The 23,534-nt window shown below is 42.7% G+C and overlaps 1 protein-coding gene across 1 annotated transcript in view; it reads right to left on the bottom strand.

Annotated features, from left to right (window-relative positions):
• AASS (aminoadipate-semialdehyde synthase) overlaps positions 1-23,534 on the bottom strand; it is a 51,683-nt gene that overhangs the window by 1,950 nt on the left and 26,199 nt on the right. The window contains exons 12-22 of the mRNA XM_006901797.1: positions 23,268-23,335; positions 21,257-21,378; positions 20,926-21,052; positions 20,597-20,707; positions 19,412-19,520; positions 18,454-18,594; positions 8,320-8,487; positions 4,453-4,548; positions 2,554-2,669; positions 891-979; positions 184-360 (exon numbers count right to left, since the gene is read on the bottom strand). Of these exons, the coding sequence (XP_006901859.1) occupies positions 184-360; positions 891-979; positions 2,554-2,669; positions 4,453-4,548; positions 8,320-8,487; positions 18,454-18,594; positions 19,412-19,520; positions 20,597-20,707; positions 20,926-21,052; positions 21,257-21,378; positions 23,268-23,335 (1,324 nt within the window). The remainder of the gene's footprint in view (positions 1-183; positions 361-890; positions 980-2,553; positions 2,670-4,452; positions 4,549-8,319; positions 8,488-18,453; positions 18,595-19,411; positions 19,521-20,596; positions 20,708-20,925; positions 21,053-21,256; positions 21,379-23,267; positions 23,336-23,534) is intronic.

Below are 23,534 nucleotides of genomic sequence, written 5' to 3'. Positions count from 1 at the left end.
CCAAGTCCACATTCCTTACTCACCATACAGCGAACTCCCAACACGTGGGTCCTCGGAGACAGAACATCACTTCTAGTGAATATCATCAGTGTTCTGTTCCATAGTATTTATTTGATGTTCAGGCACTGAATGACCAGAAGGTGCTATGGAGAGGGACTCAGATCCCCGATGACCAGTACTTACCATCAAGCAGCATCTTGGCCGCCATGGCTGTGGGTAGCCCCACAGTTTTTGCCATGGCCGAAAAGCCATTGATGTCCCCATAAACCACCAGATCCACAGTCTTGTTTTCTAGATGTCCTGAAGGATGTCTGATTCCAAAGCTGTCTCTCATCACAATCATGTCTCTTTCTCCAGGACCTTCAGATAAATAAGCGAGCATTTTAAAAAACCACTTGCATTACCACTTGAGTTTGGAGTTTGATTTCCACCTGCCCCTTTCTCCTGCAGAGTTCCTTCTCATTAGACATGGTCCTCTGGCAGCTGTCTATCTTGCTTGGTAGCCAAGGACCAAGTGAGAAACTCGAGCAGATGGGAACTCGGGTCACATTTCTCCTTGTCCAGACTTGTCCATTACTGTTGCTAGGACCCTGCTGCAAAGGCCACACACTCCTGCTCCCTGAAATGTCTCTGCATTTCCCTACAGCATTAAAAACCTGAAACAAAATCAATGTTCTCTTTTTCTTTCTTGCATCACCCAAGTTCATTCTGAATTATTAATTCTTGTATTATTGCCTCTGGAAAAAGAATCCAATTGTGCTTCTCCATATACAACACCTCCCCAGTCCTATTCATTTATCTCAGCCTTTCAACATAATCCTCAAGTAGCTAGCACAGATTGCACCTCCTGGTTCTTCCTTAGGGATGTTTATCTGGTGCCCGTGACTTACCGTAGGAGAGCTTTGTGGCCAAGTGCTTGGAGAGTGCGTCTACAATGGAGTCTGCCCGAGGGACTTGTTCGGCTCCCAGTAAGCCCAGCCTGAGAAGTACAGCAGATGCTGCATGAGGTCGAGCCCCGCAGCACCTCACCCGGGAAGCGGTGAGGCGCTCCTTGGGTTTTAGCCTCAAGGAGCAGAATCACAAGATGATGGTAGTCTAGGTTGTAGGACTTTCAATGATTGTACAGTAACAAGAACAACAGTAACTCTTCACCCCTTGGAATATTCCAGACCTCCCATAGGCAATGGTGTCTGAAGTAGACTTGAGAGTCTGAACGGGAGGTTGTTGCAAAGGCTTATGTGAGATTAATCTGCAGCTGGAATTCACACAGCAGATGTCAACACAGTGAACCATGTTTGTGCCAATGGCTTTTCCAGGCCATGTTTTAAAAGCATTTAGGGAAGACTCAGAGAAGCCCCTGTGCTGCCAATAGCTGTGGGGTCAATTCCAAATCACAGGTGTGCAGAACAGAGCTGCCTGTCACGGGCTTTTCAAGGCCCTGGCCCAGAGGAAGTGGCTGATCAGGCCGTACTTCCCAGGCACCTCTACCTCTTGGTTGATGGTATAGTTATTAAACATTTACACATCTGACTCCTCCTCAATCTCCTGTAATGAAATTCCCCAATCCGTTATCACTGTTGCCACTCCGAGCAAGCCTAGAGGAGGGAGCAGAACCACCCTGTCAGGTTTCATGGGCACAGCTTTTAGGGGCCTAATCGAGGAGGAGTTGTGCTTCTCAGCCAAAAGTGGTGCCTCTCTCATAGTTCAAATTCACCAGCGGCTCTTCGAGACAAAGATGAGTAATATTCTCCTGCGCGATTTTCAGCTTCTGAAACCGTCCAGAGGGCCACCTATGAATTGGTTCCAACTTGACAGCAAGGAGTTTGACTTTTTGAATTTTTATGGAAGCTGTCTATCTCTCCCATTGAGTGGCCGATGGTTTTAAACCACTGACATGTTGATTCACAGCCCAGCACAAACCAAACCACTATGCTACCAGGGCTCAAAGAATCTCCTTTAAAGAATCAAAAATAGCCTCTCTTTTTATTAATTCCTAATTCATCCTAGAGAGGGTTAAACCAGGCTACTCCTTGGAGGCAAGGATTCTGTGGCTTCGTCTGACATACTCTGGACATGTTGTAAGGAGAGACAGGTCCTTGGAGAGGGACATCATGCTTGGTAGGGTAGAGGGACAGCGCAGGAGGGGAAGACCCTCTATGAGGTGGATTGATTCAGTGACTGGGATAATCAGGATGGGTGTGTCAGAGGCAATGCGATTGGCACAGGATAGAGCAGGGTTTAGGACTGTTGTACATAGGGTCGCTATGAGTCGCAAACGACTCGACGGCATGTAACAACAACAACAACAAATTATAATTATCATTGACATCTTCTCTTTATCTGTTTCTTACCTCCAGACGAGTATGACACAGGGTAATCTCTCCAAACAGATCAGCAATAGAACAGTAAATTCACGGAAGGGAAATTTTAAATATTCTTACTTAGGTTTTTCCTTGACTAGAAAGTACTAAATCATCATTACTATATGTTAGTTTCTTATATAATATGCGTTTGTTTAGTTCTACATTGTTGTTGCTCTACATGGGCTCTTACCCCTCTGCAGCCTCTAGCTGGTCATGGTCTCCTCCTAATTTTTTAAAAACAGCTTCCTTGAGCACATCACTCTTGGAGGAGGGTGAAATACCAACAAGGTCACAGAGGAGTTCTTTCTGGTTAAAAAAAGGATAAAAATTGTAAGTGCAAAAAAAAATTTAATTTAGAAATATCTCAATTACAATGTGAAAGCTCAAATACATTTCAAATTAGAAATGGAAAATGATAGCAGTTATACATACATGTGCATGCACACACCCACCAATAAACGCATGGTAGTTCAGAAGGATGTTGCAGCACAGAAATGAGTCACAGCATCAGCTCAATGCTAAACAGAATGCTACCACACTGACCAGCAAGCTTCCCTGCTTTGTATGCCCTTCCCATCATTTCTCTCTCACCCATTCTCCTCCACCTCCCAGCATTCCATTTTGGTCTATCTAAAGTGAAAGGGGCTTAGTGCTCTGGTTGCTATTAGCAACCAGAGTTCTTTTGTAGGTCCAAGAGATAAAATCAGCCTTGCAGATAATAAAAATATCAAAAGAAAAACACTGAAAAAGTAGATTAGGTGAAGATTTTTTCCTATTTTCCAAATAAGACTTTTTCCAAGTTCCTGTGGAAAAAGTTAACATTTTAAACCAAGGTCCACAGTCCTCATCTGTCTCACTGCTTGTTTTTTTTTAAATAAAGTTTTATTGGAACTCAGCCATGCTCCTTTGTTTATGGTTTATCTTTGGCTGTTTTTAAGCTAGAATGGCAAGGTGAAGATTGTGACAAAGATTGCATGGCTTATAAAGCCAAGAACAGTCACAATTTGGTCCTTTTTCAAAACTTTGCTGATCCCTGTTCTCCATGGTGGCCACCAGGACATGGGGACACCTCCAAGAATGCCTCCCCAGTTTTCCCAGTCTAACTGCTTCAACTCTGCTTCCATTCTACAACCATCCACTACTAACAAGGAAAATTATGAAAACTCATATAAAGATTGGAAGAACTTTCAGATATACAGAAAACAGAACTTAAGTCAACTAGTTAGCAAGAATACCAATATTTATTTGAAAGATATAATAAGATTAAATATTGGCCCTTGTGAGGGGAAGAACTGTCCAAAAGAATGTATGATTATGCATTACATGTGTGAGAACAATCTGGAACAAGGGGTGCATTGAGGGGTAGGTTGGGGGAGGGTAGGGTAGAGAAAATATTCAACAAGTGAATTAGAAAAAATAGTAAATTTTTTTTAATGGCCTTATTTATTCCTTGTGCTCCATTCTGACAGTTCTTGAGTAACTGTTCAAGTTGAATGACAGAGCCCCTAGGAACAAGTTAATTCTTGGCTGGTTAATAAAGCTCTACATTTATTTACATTTAGTTCCAAACTTCAAAAAGTCCTAAAAAAAAAAAAAAAAGTCCTTTGCAAACCTAAGATTCCAAGATTTTGTCATAGCAAAGTTATGAGTCATAAGTACAAATTCCTTTAGATTAGAACTGGTTAAATGAAAGAACTGATAATTTAGGGGGGTTAGGAATTCAGTTTTGTGATGTACCAACATTCTTCCTGCATTGTCACCTTCAGGAGGTCCCATCTTCACTCCTCTCCTGACTCATCACTTGGGCAATGAGTAGGCCCAACCAGGAGAGATAAATGTGGAGAAAAAGGCATCTGATACCCACGGCTGAGGGGCAAGCACCTGACAGAAGTGGCTGCAATATACAGGCCTGGGAAGTCAGTCTCTATTATGCCCACTCAACCCTCTCATGATAGAGATATTGTGACTGGTGTTTATTTTCCTGCACAGAAGTGGGATTTTTTGTAGGACCAAAGCAGAATGAAGCCCTTGGCATTCACAAGGCATTTCTGGACAGCAGCAGACAGCACGCAATTGTCTAATCACTCACCCACGTGAGGGGGCTGGCCTCGGGTCGAAGGGCAGGAAACGCATCTCTGTTTATGAGACCCAGTTTTACTAAGCCATTCAAAGCTTTGGCATATCCCTGAAACAAAGATTAACAAATAAGCAGAATGTGAAATTTACCTTTTTTAAGAAAAAAAATTAAAAGTTTTTTTCAGAAAGAGAGTTATAGCTCTATAAATAATTTAGAAAATAGACTCAAAATAAGTCCTCTGTATTGTTGGTATGGATGCAACCACATTCAGACTTAAATTGCAATCAAAAGTGTTAGACAATTGCATTAGACTATATAAATTGTTGTGGTTGTTCTGGTGTACCGTCAAATTGGAACTGACCCAGTGTTGACCCTTGAGTGGGTTTTCAGAGACAGTTTAATCATGTGGAAAGAGACTGCCCATCTTTTTTCTTTGGAGTCACTGACGGGTTTGAACTATGTGCCTTCAAGATGGCAGTGCAGCTCCTTACCACTAGGCCATCAGAGCTGTCTGGATTACAAAAGAGGCCCAGCAAAATCTGAACTTGTCTTTTGTTGTGAGGGGTTTTGCTCTAAGTAACATGTGAATGAATGGATGGGAGACTGAAACAGTCAACAGCTTCATCTTGCTTGGATCCACAACTAATACTCTTGGTACGAGCAGTCAGGAAATAAGCAGATGCACTGCAATGCGGAAAACCTGTAGTTAGGGATCTTTCTAAATTATTGAGTAGTAGCGATGTCAGTTTGAGGACTAAGGTGTATCTGATTCAGGCCACAATCTTTCCTATTACTAGCTATGCATCTGAGATCTGAACAATAAGGATGACAGAAAAAGAAATGATGCCTTTGAGCTGTGATGTTGGAGAAGAGTACTAAACGGCCCATGGATCGCCAAGAGAACAAACTTATATGTCTTGGAGAGGGTGCAGTTGGAATTCTCTTTGGAGGCAAGAATGATGAGGCTTTGCCTCATATACTTTGGACATGTTGCTAGGAGGTGCTATTCCTTGGAGAGGGACATGATGTTGGGGAGGGTGGAGGGTCGGCAGAGGAGAGGAAGATACTCAACCAGGTGGACTGATATGGTGGCAGCTGCAATGGACTCTTGGGTGTCTGGAAGTGTGAGGATAGCGCAGGACAGAACAGGGTTCAAAGCTTTTGTTCATAGGGTCGCTATGAGTTGTGCTCAACTTAATGGCACCTAACAACAACAGGTGAATCGGGTTTTCTGGCATTAGAAATGAAGATTTCTTAATGTGTTATGTGCTATCATTGCTAGTACAATCCTGTCTACTATTAGAAGCTCTCTTACAATGGAAAAAGCATACTTACAACAATAACTTTCAAAAGCAGGGAAGTCACTGCCCTAATCTGTATTAAAATAATAATGAAGTTCTATCAAACTGATTCTGTATCAGGTTGACTTTGTGTGTATCAGGGAACTCTGCCTCATGGGGTTTTCTATGGCTTTTTTTTAAAACGAAAACAAACAGATTGTTGGACCTTTCTTCTAAAAGGGCTCCTCTAGCCTTCTGGGAGCTCTGGTGGTCACTAGGTAAGAAGCTGTGCTGCAATCCCAAAGGCACGCAGTTCAAATCTATCAGCTGCTCCATGGGAGAAGGATGAGCAAGCTCTTCCCGTGCAATCAACTGCTAAAAACACGCTGGAGGGTCAGCTATGGGTAAGTTCTGATTTGAGGGTGAACATCAACCAGCTGGCTAACTGCGTGTTCCTTAGCGGGAGACTTCATAAAGGGAAGAAGAAGGAATCAAAGATATTTTTTCTAAAACATAGATATGAATATGTGTCTCCCTGGATACAAACTTCTCCAGCATCCTCCCTGCTTACAGGAAAATGAGGTCCTTGGTCTATTACCTAAAGCCCCTCAGAATCTGCTCAAGTTACCACCACCACCAGCGGCCTCACCAATCACTGTTGTCTCCCCTCTCGATACCTCCAGCATGCTGGGCTCTTCCACAGACTTGAACCTCTCTCTGTACAGATTGCCCTGAGCTGGAGATGGTTGGCCACTCTTCACTTGTCAAATGCCTACCTTTTTATTAACACCCAGCACAGGATGCCTTCAGTGGTGCTGAGGTGAGTGGGCACACCCTTCCTCCCTCATTTCTGGCAGCACTTTCTACACACCTCGACCACTTACAAGCCTCCAGCACAGAGCAGGACTGCCTCACAGGCTGCAATCTTCACGGACTCTTTATTGCTGCCAAATTGATGTTCTGTGGCTGAAAGGTTCAAACCATCAACCTTTCAGTTAACGGATGAATAATTTATCATTGCATGACTCTAAGAACTGGCTCAAGGCCAAAAGGCCTGGATGGGTTTTCCCCCTCACCTCTAACATCAAGTCTTAATTATTTGTGCTTTCAGCTGCCCTGACTGTAGGTATACAACGCAGAGAAATGTACAGCCAGGCGTTTATCTGCTTTCCCCCTCGCCCAATCAGCATACCAGGACTGATAGAGAATGAATGACTAGGTGAATGGATTCTGAACAATTACTGAAGGGCCACAGCAGCATGCTTTCCTATAAGCAAATCAGGCAGAAACACTGGGAGGGCTACACAATGTAGTTAGGAAGAAAGGGCTGGCTGGCTACAACAACCCCATGGCAACAAGGGTCCCTTCTATAACCAATCTCGAGGACAGTGCAATAGTAACAGTGTCTCGGCTCACGAGATGGGGGCAAACTGAGCCAACACCAACAGCTTTGTATTTAAATATCATGGTTTGGGAGGCCTCACTGAAAACAAAGGCCAGAAGGAGGCTGAAGCGAGAGGTGCAGACATGTAGCCGGAGAAACGTGCAGGTGGAAGGAGCAGCGAGTGAAGAGGGCAGAGCAAGGAGAAAGCCCCCAGGAGAACTCAGGGGTTATCATGAAGAGGCCTGTGAGCCTTCCAGCTTCCAGAAAGCAGCTCGGGGTGCGAGGGAGCCGAGTCACACACACAAGGTGAACAAATGCCATCTCTGGCCCTGGCCAGGCAACCTCACAAGGCAGAGATCTGAAATCCAAAAATCACTGTTTCCTGCATTTTCTGTTTGCTGGGGTTTTTTTCTGTATGCTTCCCGCCCCACCCGTATGCTGGTGTTCTTGACCTGGTCCCAATGCAAATGCTCTTCTACGACTGATGGATATGCAAAGGCATTTGCTGTCTATGCTCCTAGAATCTGCTCGTCACCTCGTGGAAATAAATTTTTTAAAAGCTCAATCTCACATACTCCAGACATGTTGCCCGGAGGGACCTGTCCTTGAAAAAGGACATCATGCTTGGAAGGGTGGCGAGACAGCACAGGAGACAAAGACCCCAGATGAGATTGATGCCTCAGTAACTGGAGTCATAGGGATAGGTGTGTTGGAGAGAGTGAGACTGGCTCAGGAGACAGGACAGTGTTCAGAGCTGTTGTACGCAGGGTCACTAGGAGTCACAGACAACTCGGTACAAAACAACAACAACAGAGGTGATCCAAGGCTGTAACCTTCACAGATGCAAACAGTCACATCTTTCTCCCTTGAAATTAATCGATGGGCTCTAACCTCTGACCTTTTGGTTAACAGCTGGTTGATCAACGGGTGTTCAATCAGACTGTTTTCTGGTGAGGTCACTTGTCCCCAAACTCCAGTAAACCCACAGCTGTGCCTCTACCCTCCCCTTATTCCTCATGAGTTAACTCCTTTTTGCTTGTTCTTTTGTGCCTCTAACACAGCCAATCAAAAATGTCCTGAAAAAAGCAGGCACTAACCAGGTAGACTATAATGAAGGGGGGGGGGAACCCAAAAACACCACAAACTAAAAACGTCAGTGTAGGTATCACTTACATCAAAGCAGGCAAAACAACGTCCCAAAGCACAGCTCCTCACCTTGTATCTCAGTGTCCCCCGCAGCAAAGTGTGTGCGGACGAAATGCCATAGATGTCGGCGTACTTGGTGCTGTCTCTGTTGGGGTAGCCTTCCAGATTGAGTCCCGGGAAGTAATCCATGGACGTGACAGCATCAAGGAAGGAGATGCCACCTTCGACGTTCACAACCTGCAGAGCAATGAAAGACCACCAGCTATGATGGGTGCAACTGAGTTCCCAAAAAGGTCCTAACCCTGTATTTGTCAGCGTGACTCTGGAAAATCATTATCAATTTTTTTTATTGCCTCTGGATAAAACAAAACTGAGTTATGTCCCACTGGAGATGTTTCATTGGTTGTTTAAGAAGCTAAAAGCAATAGAGATGCATTCAAAAAGCTTCCCTGCTCAAAGAGCAATGTCAATATTCTCCTTGTCCTTTTTCCTTTTCCTGTACCCACTTGTCCCCTTCTTAATTCTACATCAAGTGTCATGTACTGTGTGCCATGGATTACACTAATTGTGGAGTGCTTGAGAGACTGGTGAACAAGACACAATTCCTATCGCATATACACTGAAGGAAAAAAAATGCCCACCACAGGTCTATCATCAAAAACCATGCTAGAAGGTCTGTAAATTGTTCATCTTTGTGTAAACTGTAGATAATAGGAGTCTCTCATCTCAAGGACAACACCATGAAAACACACAAATGGGCGCTACCTCTGACCTCACTGCCAGTAACAAGTTCAACAATGACTCTCTTACCTGCATCCCTCCTGTCAACATCCCTTTCTCCGCCACATACACCCAAAACTTAGTGAAGCATTTTTCTTTCCTTTTATTAAAGGACTTATTTTTATTTTAGCTGGTATTCTTTTAGCTTAGGATATCCCTAAAGACAACAAAAAGTACCCTGGAGATATAAAACCAGGACCAGAATGCAGGCTGGAGCTGCTGGTAAGACTAGACCTTGTCTTCGTTGCATCTCTGGAGAATCAGCCTTGACAGTTAAGTACTGAGCTGCTAACTGAAGGGTCAGCAGTTTGAACACATCAGCTGCTCCAGCGGAGACGATGAAACAGCCTGATCCCGTAAAGATGACGGTCTTAGGAACCCTATGGGGCAGCAGCTGTATGCTGTCATGTTGTTGTTGTTGTTGTTGATTGCTGTCAAGTCAAGCATGACTCATAGCAACTCTATGAACAAATGACCTAATGCCTTTCCGTAACTGTCATCATTTCTCCGGGTTCATAGAGTTTCCAGAGGCATGTGGTTTAGGAAGTGGATGCCACTCCTGCTTCCAAACCCATTTTACACCTGGGAGCTTCACCAAACACTGTTCACACTGGAAAGCCATTCTGGTATTTGATACCCCAGTGGTACAAGGTTCAGCATCACAGTAACCCAGACTTTGCCAATACAATTTGTCTTTTAATTTTTTGGCTGCTTATACCAAGGCTGTTTATTGTGAAGCCAAGCAAACTGAAGCTGTCAACAATCTCAATCTCTTCACCATTGATCGTGATTAACTACACTTGTTATAGATCAATATTTTAAGAGTCATAGAAATAAACTAACAAACCTGGAGACATAAATATTAACTGAAGGATGAAGCTAACATTCACTCAGCAGCTTCATGACAGAAAGACCTGGGATCTGCTCTTATAATGACTAGAAAAACCTACAGGGCATTTCAACCCTGGATTATGGCATCTCAACCCTGTTTCCTGGCATCACTAAGAATTGAGAAGTGACTCAACTGCTCCCAGCAACAACAGTCACAAAGTACAGCATTCAAGATAATGCCATCAGCAGTTTATGTGACAATTATATCAAGGATGGTGCAGGAAGTGGGGAGCTGTGACAAGTCTTGGCTTTTTAAAATGAAGGGACCAGGTGAGCAGTCGAGGGAAGAGGCAGCAGCAGGTGCCTGAAGCTTCTCCTGACGCAGCCTGTGCAGAGTCTGCTGTCTTGCACACTTCTAAGTTCAACAACGTGTTTGGCTCAGGTAGCCAGGGGCAGGGGACAAGGCTGAAGGAGGCTGAAAGGAGGGGCAGAAGCTCTGTTGTGCTGCTTAGAAACAGCAGCACTGCAGGAAGCACACCAGCACCTACAGGGAGCTCTGGTGGCGTAGAGGTAACGAGTAGTGCTGCCGACCCAAAAGAAACCAGCTCAAATCTACCAGCTGCTCCATGGGAGAGATAGGCAACCTCCTCCCATGTGGGGTGCAGCCTCTGAGAACCCACTGGAAGGTCAGTTATGGGTTGGTTCCAACCGGATGGCACATAACAAAAACAGAGGGAACAGAACACAGAGAAGACAAAATTTTTTTCTTCAAAAGATGTGGAAGAGAAAATTGTTAGAAATCAGCTTTGAGGTTGGAACAAACAATAGCAAAAACATTTTTTTTAAAAAAAACATTTTAAAAATCACTGCCATCGGCAAGAAGCTGCACTGCAAACCCAGAGGTGCGTGGTTCAAATCCACCAGATGCTCTGCTGGAGAAGGAGGGACAATCTCCTCCTGACCAGTCAGATCTGATTTGACAGAACACACACTCACACACTAATAAAGATCAATGCCATCAAATCTATTTGACTCAAAGCCACCCTGTAGGACAGAGCAGAACTACCCTGTAGGGTTTCCAAGGCTGAAAACCTTTACGGAAGCACATCACCACCTCTTTCTCCCAGAGAGCAGCCTGTGGTTTCAAGCCTTTTGGTTAGAAGTCAAATGCCTTCATCATAGTGCCGCTACGCTAGTACCAACCAAGCTAAATGTACTGTCATAGCATTGATTTTCACTAGAGGTGATCCTTCAGGACAGAGCACTGCCTCAAGGTTTCCAAAGCTGTGAATCCTTCCAGAAGCAGCCAGCCACACGCAGCTTTGTCTTACAAAGTGACCAGAGAGCAGTCGGAAGAGCTGACTTAGGAATGCTGTGAGGCAAGGCTTGCTGGACAACTGAGGCAACTAGAGGTTTATTTGTTCTGCTGACCCTGGATTTACATGGCGTAATATCCTTTGCCTTCTCCTGACACTCCCCAACCTATTTCCTTAATAAACCCCACAAATTTTGCAATAAATATCAGACTCATTGATTAGAAGAAATATGTGCAGCAATATGGGGGATCGTGTCTCACCAAGGGATCTGTTTAATATATTGTATATTATTGATGGGGACAGTTCTCCATGTAAAATTGGTGGAGGTTGGGCTTGGCCTTCTTCATGTTGCATTTGCTTCTTTTACATATTTAACACAAAACTGTTATTTGACAAAAAAAAAGTGGCCAGTGAATTCAAACCCTTGACCACGTTAACAACTAATCACTGTGCGATGGGGGATCCTTATAGTTCATATCAACAGTTGGAAATCACTGCAAAGATAGAGGAACAGAAGCCATGCCCTAAATCACTGGTCTCTTATTCCTGGAAAAGTTTAAGCCTTCCTTCCACTTGAAGAAAAAACCAAGCTGCTTCCCTTTCTGAGCGTGTAAATTATGTCAGTCCTCCCCCTTAGTAGAGGGCAACGGTGGGAAGCAGGGTGGAGGTACAAGAGAACAAGAGCCATTTCCAAAAGTTTAACAATTTGCCTATGAGACAGACCGATGCACTTGAATCGCTCAGTGAATAACACAGCCACCCGGAAACTGCTTAGACACAGGCAATCCAAACGTGGGAGTGCAGAGAAAAGAATGATGTGTGGGGGCCGAAGTGGTCAGGAAAGGCTCTGAGCACAAGAGGAAACTTGAACAGGACCTTGAGAAAAGTAACAGCCAAGCAAAGCAAACAAAGCACTGGCTTTTGTCTTGGTTTCATCACGATGACAAGAGAGATGTGGAAAGAGCTCCTTTTACAAAAGGAGTTTGGGATGAAAGGGAGAGACTTCAAACACAACCACCACAACTTCTGTTACCTAAAAAGAACCTCTTGCTTTTCTTCAGATCTTTCCACCATTCTCCATTTCAGTAAGTCACTCATATTTGCTGGAAGCTTGTGAGGTACACAACACGTTAGGGGCAGGTTGTAACCTAAGAGATCCCATGAAGCCCCAAAACATGAACCCTGTCAGGCTGGTGTCACCTGTGCCTTGAGACAAGGAACCCAAAGCTCAGAGGGGTGAAATGACTGTTCTTGTCCCATCTAGCCAGTAACAGCCTTTCTGGAGCACAAAGCCAGGCCCACTGGCCTCAAATCCCCCGCTTGTTCTGTTGCAATGCTTTTTTTTCACACTCTGCTCCTGAAAACAAGTACCTTGCTTTGAAGCAAGCATTTTACCTGCCTGCATATACTAGACACAGGCGAGGCTGGTCTCTCTCCCAGACTGAAGGAGGTCACAGAAGCTCCGAGACACAGGCAACAGGAGCCAGCCTGCAGCAACCCAAGAGGACGTGCTAAGGACCAAGTGTCCGGCCCAAACCCTCGAGTCAAATTAAAGAAATGCTGGAACATTTGTGTTTGCTTCACAGGAGAAGTCACTTAGCAACTGCCTGATCTTCCGTGACAGTAGAAGGCTGCAGAGCTGGGACCAGAACTAGGAAATGCTGTTTCATATCCAGAATCCTGGGAAGGCACCTTCCCAGCAGCCCCCTGCAGTGCCCTGCGTGTCACTAAATTGGTGGCCCTTCTGCTCAGATGCACTTTAGAATCACCTGCAGAGTGTTCAAAGCCCAGACCATTCGCATCCCACTGTCTGGGGTTGGAGCTCAGCACTGATATTTTTCAAACGTCGCTCGCAATCTCAGTGTGCGGCCAAGACTGGGAGCCGCTCTCTGAATCTCAGGCACAAAGGCTGACAATGGCACCTGCTTTGTTTCTTAGGAAATTTTTGTACTGTACTTTAGTCTTCAACAAAACTCCCTGCTGTCACATCAGTTCTGACATATGGTGACCTGCCATCAGGTTTCCAAGATTTCCAACCTTATCAGGAGCAGACTGCGTCACCTTGCTCCTGGTGGTGCTGAACACACAACCTTTCAGTTAGCAGCCCAGCACATAAGCCCCATCAGGGCTCCTTTAACTCTGACGATGATTTTGAATTTAGATTTCCAGATACACTGAGAATTTAAAATATGGTTGCCAGAATATTTTTAAAGGTGGACTTATCCTCTCATAGATATTTTCAATGCTCAGTCTAGTCATTCTACTTCCCAAAGAAGAGTTTTTCTTTAGGGCTGCCATGGGTCAGAACCCACTCAGTGGGAATTACTTGGTTCTGGGTTTGGGGTTGTATTTTTTTTTTCTTTCTTATGAAGGGAGGTATTTAAGAGCGTGAGCTATGAAATCAAATAGATGTGACTTAGACACCGGTTTTGTCACTTGTTCTTTAACGCCGGTGAGTTTATGCTGCTTCCTAAACCACTTGTCTACCTTGTAAACTGCTGCTGTCTACCTTGATTGTTCTTATTATTAAGTGCTGTTGGGTTGAATAAGGCGTCGCAACCCCTGGAACGACAGATCTGACTCTGCCCTATCCTAAGCCATCCTTATCATCTCCGACACACCTGAGCCCACTGTCACAGACACTCTATCAATCTGTCTCATTGAGAGCCTTCCTACACTACCCTCCACTTTTCAAGAGTAATATCTTTTTCCAAAGAATAACCTCTCCTAACAGCTTGTCCAGGATATGAGACAAAACTCCATCAATCTGGTTGCACTCTCTCCAACACATATCTGTTTGTTCATTAAATCAAGGTTTAGCATTATTATACTTGTTTCCCTCCAAAAAGTTAAAAGTTCTGTACTTATAAATATGACCCTGTCTGGGAATAGGATTTTTTCCTTATGTTAAAATAAAGTCACACCGGTGAAAGCTAAATCTAATCCCTTCAGGGTAAAGGCTTTGAGAAGGAGAAAAAAGAGATACATACAGAAAGGGGATGAAGCTCTGACTGAAGACACAGCTACAAACAAAGAGAGGCCAAAAACCATCCAAGGCTACAAGATCTCAAAGAGCCAAGGATCTTACCTTAGAGCCAATACTTAAAGGTCTTGTTCTGCCAGTAGCTTGAATTTGGCCTTCTAGCCCTCAAAACAATGAGATAATAAATCCAAGCTTGTAAATGCCGCTCCCTCATGTTTTGTGATAGCAGCTCTAGGTAACTCAGGCTGCTGTCCTCAGCAATGCCATGCTCACAAAAGGCTGTGTCCCCACCTGACTTCGCACCCTCTTATCAGTAAGGGCCAGATTATCTCCTCTTTTCTATTTATGTTCCTTTCCCTAACTCCTCCTCTGTTGTCTCTGGCCCTTACATATGTTCTGGAATTTCTCCCATTGGATTAGGACCATTTAGCCCAGCGTCTGTTTCCTGCCATGGAATAATCTGGCAGTTGCAGTCTTCCCATCTTCGGGGAAAGAAATGTTTAGGGGATTATGTAAGGAGTCCTAGTGGTGCGGTCATTAACTAGCCAAAAGGTCGGTAGTTGAAGTCCACCAGTGGTTCCAGCAAGAGAAAGATGAGGCTGTTTACTTCTGTTCAGATGTACAGCTTTGGAAACTTGAGAAGACAGTTCTATTCTCAGAGTCAGAATCAACGGCATGACAAAAGGGTCGGGGTGACTTAGACCTGGCTTTGAAGCCAGATCAGTGACCTCAGACATTCTCTGTGTGCCAGAGTCTCCTCACTGCAAATGCTGGAACTATTACTAACCCCAGAAACCTGTTACTCTGCGATACAGCAAGGAACTGGATATGAGCAGTTAAGAAATTTTACTTTAATTCCCTGGCCGCCAAAGCCTTCATTGTATGAGCTGTCCACTATCCAGCTGTGAGTTCCCTGAAGTCTGGAATTTCACTCAGTGCTGCAAGCTTGGGGGCCTTGCTCAACGTCCAGTGCTCAGTAAATGTTTGTCAAGAACAAATGAATAAATTGAAAGATGACAGGTTATGTGTGATTGCTTTTCTTAGGTACAGTTGGATCAGGTCCGACTCACAGTGGCCCTACTTACATCATATCAAAATCTTGCTTCACCCTTGACCATCTTCACAATTTCTTCTGAGCTTGAACCCACTGTTACAGTCATTATGTCAATCCATTTCATCCTCGTCTTCTCCTTCACCGGCCCTCCACCATTCCAAGAATGACGTCCTTTTCCAAGGATAGTGCCTTCTGACAACATGTCCAAAGTATATTATAAAGTCTCCCAATTTCTGCTTCTAAAGAGCACTCTGGTTACACTTCCTCTAACACAGATTTATTTATTCATTTGGCAGTCCATAGTACATTCCATATTCTTTGTCTACATCACAAAGGCCTCAATTCTTCTGTCTTCCTTCTTCATTGTCCAACTCTCACCACCATATGAAACAAGTGAAAATATCATGTGCACCTTAGCCTTTAAGCTGACATCCTTGCTCTTTAGCATTTTAAAGAAGTTCTTGGCAGTAGATTTGCTTAATGCAATACCTTGTTTGCTTTTGTTGTTAGGTTTTTTTTGTTTGTTTGTTTGTTTTTTGGGTTTTTTTTTTCTGCCTTGGTGTGTCCACGTGCCACACAGAGGTAACTAGTGATTGCTGGGGAGCTCAACTCTGTGGCACCGATGTGTCAAATGCCTTAATGGTCACCCATGGTGGACAGTGTTTGGTGGAGTTCCCTGATTAAAACACGCTTGGAAGGAGGGGTGGCATCCACTTCTGAAATAGCTTGCCTCTGGAAACCCCATGAACCTGGAGAAAGAATGAAAGTCACACAAGTGTTGAGGACTTTCGTTCACAGGTCACTATGAGTCGCCTATAACTCAACAGCACTTAACAAAAAGGATTAATTAGCTAATTTACAAATTTCAAATACATTGTTTTTAAGAACAAATTCTTAAAAAACTTGTTTGCTTTCTTGACAGCTGTAGCCATGAGTACTGACTATCCAAGTAGAGTGAAATCTTTGACCATGTCAATCTGTTCCCATATATCATGATGTTCCTATTGGTCCAGTTGGGAAGATTTCTGGTGTAATCAAATGGAAGCACTGCTCACCAAAACACCTCTCCAGCAGCTTGAATCTACCGGGAACTCTGCAGGAGAAAGAGGGGCAGTCTCCTCCAGTGCAGTTTACATCTTAGGAAACCCACCAGTGTGGAAGTTATGAGTCGGTTCCAAGTCAATGGCAAAGGGTGTTTTGAAGATCCATCCTGGCAGCTGTAGCTGACCTTCTACAACAAAGCCTTTCAATCCTCTTCACTTTCCACAATCAAGGATGTGTTATCTGCATATTGCCCACTCTTGATGAATTCCCTCATCCAAACCCAATGCCACACTTGTCTTCAAGGAGTCAGTTTCTCAAATGATTGGCTCAGCATACATATCACCTAATAGGTATAGTGACATATCACCTAATAGGTATAGTGAAAGTATATACCCTTGACCTTTTCTTATTTCAAATGATCCAGTATCCTTGTGCTCCATTCAAATGACTGCAACAGGTTCATTACAAGTTCTTCATGATCACAATTAAATGCTGTAGGATCCTCATTCTCAACCATCACTCACAATGATCTACACAGACTAGTGCTTTTGCAGAGTCACTAAATGACAACCTTTTTCCCTTCAGCTGCGCTTTCAAATCTGTTTCACTTTTAAATTTTATTATTTATTTTATTTTGCCTTAGCTTCTCTGAATCTGAAAGTCCATTTCAGGGTCTCTTCTGACACCACTCTGGCCATTTTTATCTTTCCTGTCTTTTTAATGACCTTTACATTTCTTTATGGATGATGCCATCCCTAACTGGTAGGTCTTTGGTCCTCAGTGCTCATTGCATCAAATCTATTCAAGATTTTTATTTTTTTTTAATTCATGTGAGACAGATTCAGGGTCATATTTTGGCTCCTGTGGACTTGTTTTAATTTTTTTTTCTGCTTCAGTTTAAACTTGAATATAAGCAATTTGTGATCTGTTACAGTCACCAAGCCCCTGGTTTTGTTCTGACTGATGGATTTGAGCTTTTCCACTGTTTCCACAGATATAGTCAATTTGATTGCTGTGTTCCATTATCTGAGGTCCATAGTCACCAGTTCCATTTTGGGGGGGGGGAAGTATTAGCAATGAGTAAATTACTGATTGTACAAAATTCTGTATGTGATCTCCAGCCTCATTTCTGTAACCAACGTCCTATTTTCTAACCACCAACCCTCTTTGCTTCCACTTTCGCATTCTAGTCACCAGTTACTAGTAATGCACCCTGATTGCAGGGTTAGTCAATTTCAGACAGCAAAATTCTATAGAAACCCTTAATTTCTTCATGTTTAGTTTTAGTGGTTGGTACAAATATGTGAATCATGGTTGTATTAGCAGGTTTTCCTTGTATGTGTATGGATATTGTTCTACACTGGCAGCACTGTATTTCACATCTTTAAATACCCTTCTTTTTGATAAATGTAATACCATTCCTCTTCGATTTGTCTTTCCCAGCATAGAAGATCATATGATTTTCTAATACAAAATAGCTACTATCAGTGTATGGCAGTTCACTAATGATCTCTATCTTCAAGCAATCCATTTCATTTTTTTATAACTTCCAATTTTCCTAGATTGAAACTCTGTGCAATTCCACATTCCAATTATTAATGGCTGTTTGTAGCTGTGTTTTCTCATTTTCTGTCTTTCCACATCAGCAGAAGAAGATCCTTAATTGGATATAAGTTTTATTTTATCAATGTCCTCAAGGCAGACTCTACTCTGAGTTGGCGGCTCTTCTCCAGGACCTCCCCACCTGATGGCTTCATTTTCCAGCACTCTAACAGACCCACTGCTCTTCCTAGATCATCAAGGACCCGCTATTTGGAAGGTGAATGACCAGTCTTAGTCTGGAAGCGTCACTGAAATGTTGTTGTTAGTTGCCATCAAGTGGATTCCTATTCATGAGCACCTCATATGTGACAGAGTAGAATCTCTCTATAGCATTTTCCTGATTAAGAAGTGACTTTCACCTTGAAGAAAAAATTGACAAGAGGGCAAAGAGGCAAGAAAGAATATAGACTTTGCTGAATGGTGAGAATCCTTCTAAATGGAAGAGAAAGTAGGTATTAGGAAATAGTGGAGGTGAAGTAACTGGGGGACAGGCACAAAATCCATGAAAGGGCTGTGGTTTCCAACAAAGAATCTGCACTTTCTCAGCAGTCACTGTAGGTTAGATCCCAAGAGCATTAAGGACGGTCTTTCACCTTTCCGTTGAGCAGATAGGTGGCGGGCTGCATGATGTTCATCAGAACACCCACTGGACTCCAGCTGAACTTGTATCTCAGAGGATTGTTTGAATGCTCAGGGGCTGGCAGTCCACCACAGTAGGAAACATAAGATTCAATCTACAAATTAAAAAACCAGAGTAGGTTAGGAAGAACACAGCCAGTAATCAATTATGAGCACAAGAACAAGAAAGAAGTAAACACACCAGTTTTTCCTCTCTTACATTTCCTTTTTTTTTTTTTTTGGTCTGTTTTGTTTTGTTTTTAAATTTAATTTTATTCATTTTAAGGAACATTTACAAAGATTTTGGATTACTATTCATTCATTATTGCATTTTCTCTTACATTTCTTAAGGCTTTCAAAAAGACCTCTCTATACACCATTTGATGAAGTCACAACAGAATATAAATGTACAATATATAATATTGTATTAATGCACTTTTGAGTAAATACACATATACTTTAATAGATATTTATTTCAGGCTTCTAGAGATTGAGTTGAGTTTTTTTGGTTTTTTTTCAGTTAGAATCCAACAGATAAATTCTGCATGATCATTGCCTATGGACTTTTGTAGTCAAATCATAAAATTTCAAAGAAATTAAAATATATTATCTAACTCATCAAGTTCATAATATCAAACAATGTCTTCTTTACAAAAGATACTTTGTAGTCCAATGGGTTGATGATATTAAAAAGGTGTATGCCCACTTTTAACATTAAATCTCATTACAAAATCTCCAATGGCCCTAGGAATTAATCCAAAGGAAATAAAAAGGGGTTACTAGCTAAGACTTGAATATGTAGTTTACTATAGGGATTTATGTAATCATAGAATTTTTATCTGAAATTTCTAGTCAAAGATTATTTCATATCTTTTAGAACTAGAAACACTTAACATTTTCTGAGATGGACCTTCAGGTGTAAACTAGGCTCACCGTGGCTCCGACTTCTTTGGCCTTATCTATCGTTTCCATTGCCAGCATATGATCGAGGCCGGGGTCCAATCCCAATTCTCCAATGACTGTGATGCCAGCATCTTCCACGCTGCCTCAGTTGAAAAGATGAGGGAAGAACAGTTGTATATAAATAAAACAATACTTAACGCTGGGTGAAATATCTCAGTCACAAAAGGACAAATACTGCATAGTGCCACTGTTGTAAAATGGGACTGGTATCAGGGTTGGAGGGAACCTAAGAGAAGAGGGGATAAATAATGCCTATGGCACTGAAACAGATGAGGGAGAGAACTGTTTAAAAGGAATATAGGATTATGTATTATTTTAATGACAAGATTACAGAAAATAAATTGCATAGTTAAGTGGCCTGTGGACTCGAGGGAGGGAGGAGGGGTGGGCAGGGAGGAAAATGTGCAACAATGAATGAATTGGGGGGGAATTAAATAGAAAGAATATGCTGTAAAAAAATAAAAAATTATATATAAAATCATTAATTAAAAATTTTTTTAAAAAAACCCCAACCTGCACACCCATGTTTATTGCAGCTCTGTTCACAATAGCAAGGAGTTGGAAACAACCCAGGTGCCCATCAATAAACGAATGGGTAGAGAAGCTGTGGTATATTCACACAATGGAATACTATGCTGCATTGAAAAACAAGGAACTCATGCAATATTATTCAAAATGGGTGAGCCTGGAGGACATTATGCTGAGTGAAATATCTCAGCTGCAAAAGGACAAATATTGCCTGGTGCCACTGCTGTGAAGTGGGACTGATATCAGGGTTGGGGTAAGACTGAGAAAAACTGGATAAATTGTGTATACTGCACTGAAACAGATGAGGGAGAGAATAATTTAAAAGTGATGTATGATAGGGTATTATGGTTATCACAAGAGTCCACAATTAAGGTTGCATAGTGGAATGTACTTGGGGCGGTGGGAGGGGTGCGGGGGGATTGTGTACCAGGGAGCGAGTGCTTCTTTTACTTTTGAAAGAGAGGAGCGAACTGGGGGGAGGGGGGGGAGGGCTGGGCAGGGAGAGAAGTGCAGCAATGAATGAATGGAAATCCAAATTCTCTGTAAATGTTCATTAAAATTATTTAAAAAAAAAACCCAACCAATACCACGGGTCTCGTTGTTTGGTTGAAAAAGACTGGAACGTACCTCTTTTCCAGCTCCTTCAGGGCTGGAGTGATATAGCTGGCAGTGACCATGTTAACTTTGCTTGTAATGCACGCCTTGGCCACAAGAGGATGCAAGACATAGGGCAACAAGCTTCAACAAAGGAAAGAGTTAATCAGCGATTTTCTTTTCTAGCCTACCTTCCAGGCTACTTCAACTAGTACTGAAGCCGGGTCCTAAGGCACTGCTCTGATGAAATTAATCTCGTAGGACTGACCACTGACTCCCTGTTGACTATAAAAGGAAGTTCACCTTGTCACAGTTAAATCAAAACCCATACTGCCATGGAGTTACTAGTGACAGCCACCTACCTGATGACAAGGTCTTGTGCTGCCACCAAGGAGCCCAGCTTCTCCTGCTGTTTACTGATATCCATGCAAACGGGATCAACGGCATACTTCTTTTCTAACCGATCAATCTGACCCTTTATGTCAGAGCCTGGTTTAAGAATTTAAAAAATCATTTAGATTTTCACCCACTAGTCAAATGGTAAAATCCATCTTAACATCTCCAAAATTAATTTTGGAAATTTAAGAACTAAATCATCATGTGAAATTCCTACAATATGAAATCAATGGCATTTGCTGTTGTTTATTGATTGATTTGGTTTTCTGTCTTCTTCTAAAAGCTGGGCTTATTTACCTACTGTGATTTCTATGCTGTCATCTCTCAGCAGGTACTCCAGGACCGGCTCTGACACATAACCTGTTCCAAGAACCAACACCTTCTTCTTGGTTCTTGTTGAAAGTGAATGTGCACGTTCCCTATAAAACAAGAGCAGTGTGCTATTTAACATTTTTTAAAATAACGGAATCTTGCTCCCCTAGAAACAAAATTAAAGCCTTAACATTGATGTTATTATTTTTACCCACATTGCTATTTATAAGAACCTCAACAGGTATTCCCTAACTTAATTAATTATTAATTAGTTAATTAATAATTGCTTCATTGATAATTGCTATATTTGTATGATGAACCCCAGACTCAACATCTCTGAGATGTATGACCACAGACTTGCATGAATTTCCAATTCCACTAGTGCGTGCATAGGCTGGACCACTGCTTGGCTCATGCAAAACTGATGAGTTTCGCCTCACACCTTATCCTTCAGAGATGATGCTAGGACCTTTGCGTCAGAACCGGACTTATTCCTCATAATCACCTGCTGAGAGGATGAATATTATCCTCAGGGGGGACTGTCCTCTCATTTACCGTCAGTATCTCAAAAGAACAGTTGTAACCATAACTTTGAATTCACTAATGCTCTAAAGGAAATGTAACAATCTTGATAGGAACACTCAAAAAAGAAAACAAAACAAAGATTCACTGCCATCAAGTTGGTTCCAACATGTGGTGACCCTCGATTGAGACTCTGAGGCTGTAAATCTCAACAGGCGATGGTCCATCTCTCTCCCTCAAAGCTCCTGGTAGATTTGAACTCCTGGAGAGGCGCAGCCTGTGGGTCAGCAGTGCACTCACCATGGATTTGCCACCAGAGCCCCTTGATACTAATGTTGTTGTTGTTGTTGTTGTTGTTGTTGTTGTTGGGTACTGTTAAGTAGGAACCAACTCATCGTTGACCCTCCAGTGGGTTTTCAGAGGTAGTAAATTGCATAGAAGGAGACTGCTCATATTTCTTCTGCGAAACAGCTGTATGGATTTGAACTGTGTGCCTTTGGGTTGGTAGCACAACTCCGTACCACTAAGCCACCAGATAGTAACACTAGGCAGGATTTGCTCTTGACTAGCTGTTGTGCTCTGGTGGCCTTGTCAGTGGTGACTTGTGCTTAATCTAAAGGCTGCACCTCTCTGGCAGTCTGCCTCCACCAAGCGGTTCTACGAGGAAAGATGAACAATCTTCTCTCATATGATTTACGGCCTCAGAAATCCCAAAGGGTCAGCTGTGAGTTGGTCCTGAATCAACAGTAATGGCCGACTTGAGTGCACTGGTTTTCAGATCTTGCACCTTCCTGACAGAAAATTGTTTTTCTCATAAACTATGAAACTGGCATTAAGCCTCATCTGTTTTTATAAGCCTGTCAATGTCCAGAATGTTTTACACAAAACCAAACCTACTGTGTTTTAGTCCAACTCACAACGACCCTTTATCAACTTTCTATAGGTGCACATCCTCCTGGGAGGACACTGCCCGGCTGTCTCCCACTGAGCGAAGGGTGGCTTCAAACTGCCGATCTTTCAGTCACCAGTCTTACCTGCACGTCACTATCCCACCTGGGCTCCCCTGAATATTCATGGTTCTCTTTTGAATCACATACCAGTTATCTTACCAATATGTAACTAGAGAAATGACCTAGAGCCAAGGGCTTAGCCAGACTCTATTGTCAGAATCTTCAGGTCATGACACTGTTCCTTCATTAGAAATTCATAGATAAAAATACACGTGCAAATGTTTCCTGCCTCCCTTCTATCTGCAACGCACATGTACAGCTGTTGAAGGAGCAAAGACTCCCATGAGTTTTAACCACTCTCTTTTGGTTTTCTAATGGCTAGAAATTTAGCTCCACATTAACAATGTGTTCATGACGCATCAATTTAACAGCAAGAACTGACGAAGCCCTCTTCCACCAAGGAAGCTTTTCAAATCCAAGACAAAAACAAATGCACAGAAAGAGAAGAGTTGAATAATACTGACCTGCTCTCTCGGAGTTTCTGAATATATTTATACTTATCAGGCAATGCACCATTGGAAGTGATTACTGCCTAAATGCATATGACACAAGACATTTCTTTAGTATTCACAGTTTAATCCAACAAACACAGGGTCATAAACTGATAAGAGACAGAATGGTGGACACAGGAGAGGGACGTAAGCAGACAGCACACGGAAGGGCAGGGAGACAGTGAGGACATTGGTGGGGGGGAACTGAACTCCTCACAAGGAATTTTTTTCTCTAACTTA

This window comes from Elephantulus edwardii, unplaced genomic scaffold, assembly GCF_000299155.1.
Source record: "Elephantulus edwardii isolate Elephantulus edwardi_28Jun2011 unplaced genomic scaffold, EleEdw1.0 scaffold00345, whole genome shotgun sequence".
NCBI lineage: Eukaryota > Metazoa > Chordata > Mammalia > Macroscelidea > Macroscelididae > Elephantulus > Elephantulus edwardii.
The sequence above is the reverse complement of the archived record's forward strand: the minus strand, read 5'-3'. Positions and strand labels throughout refer to the sequence as shown.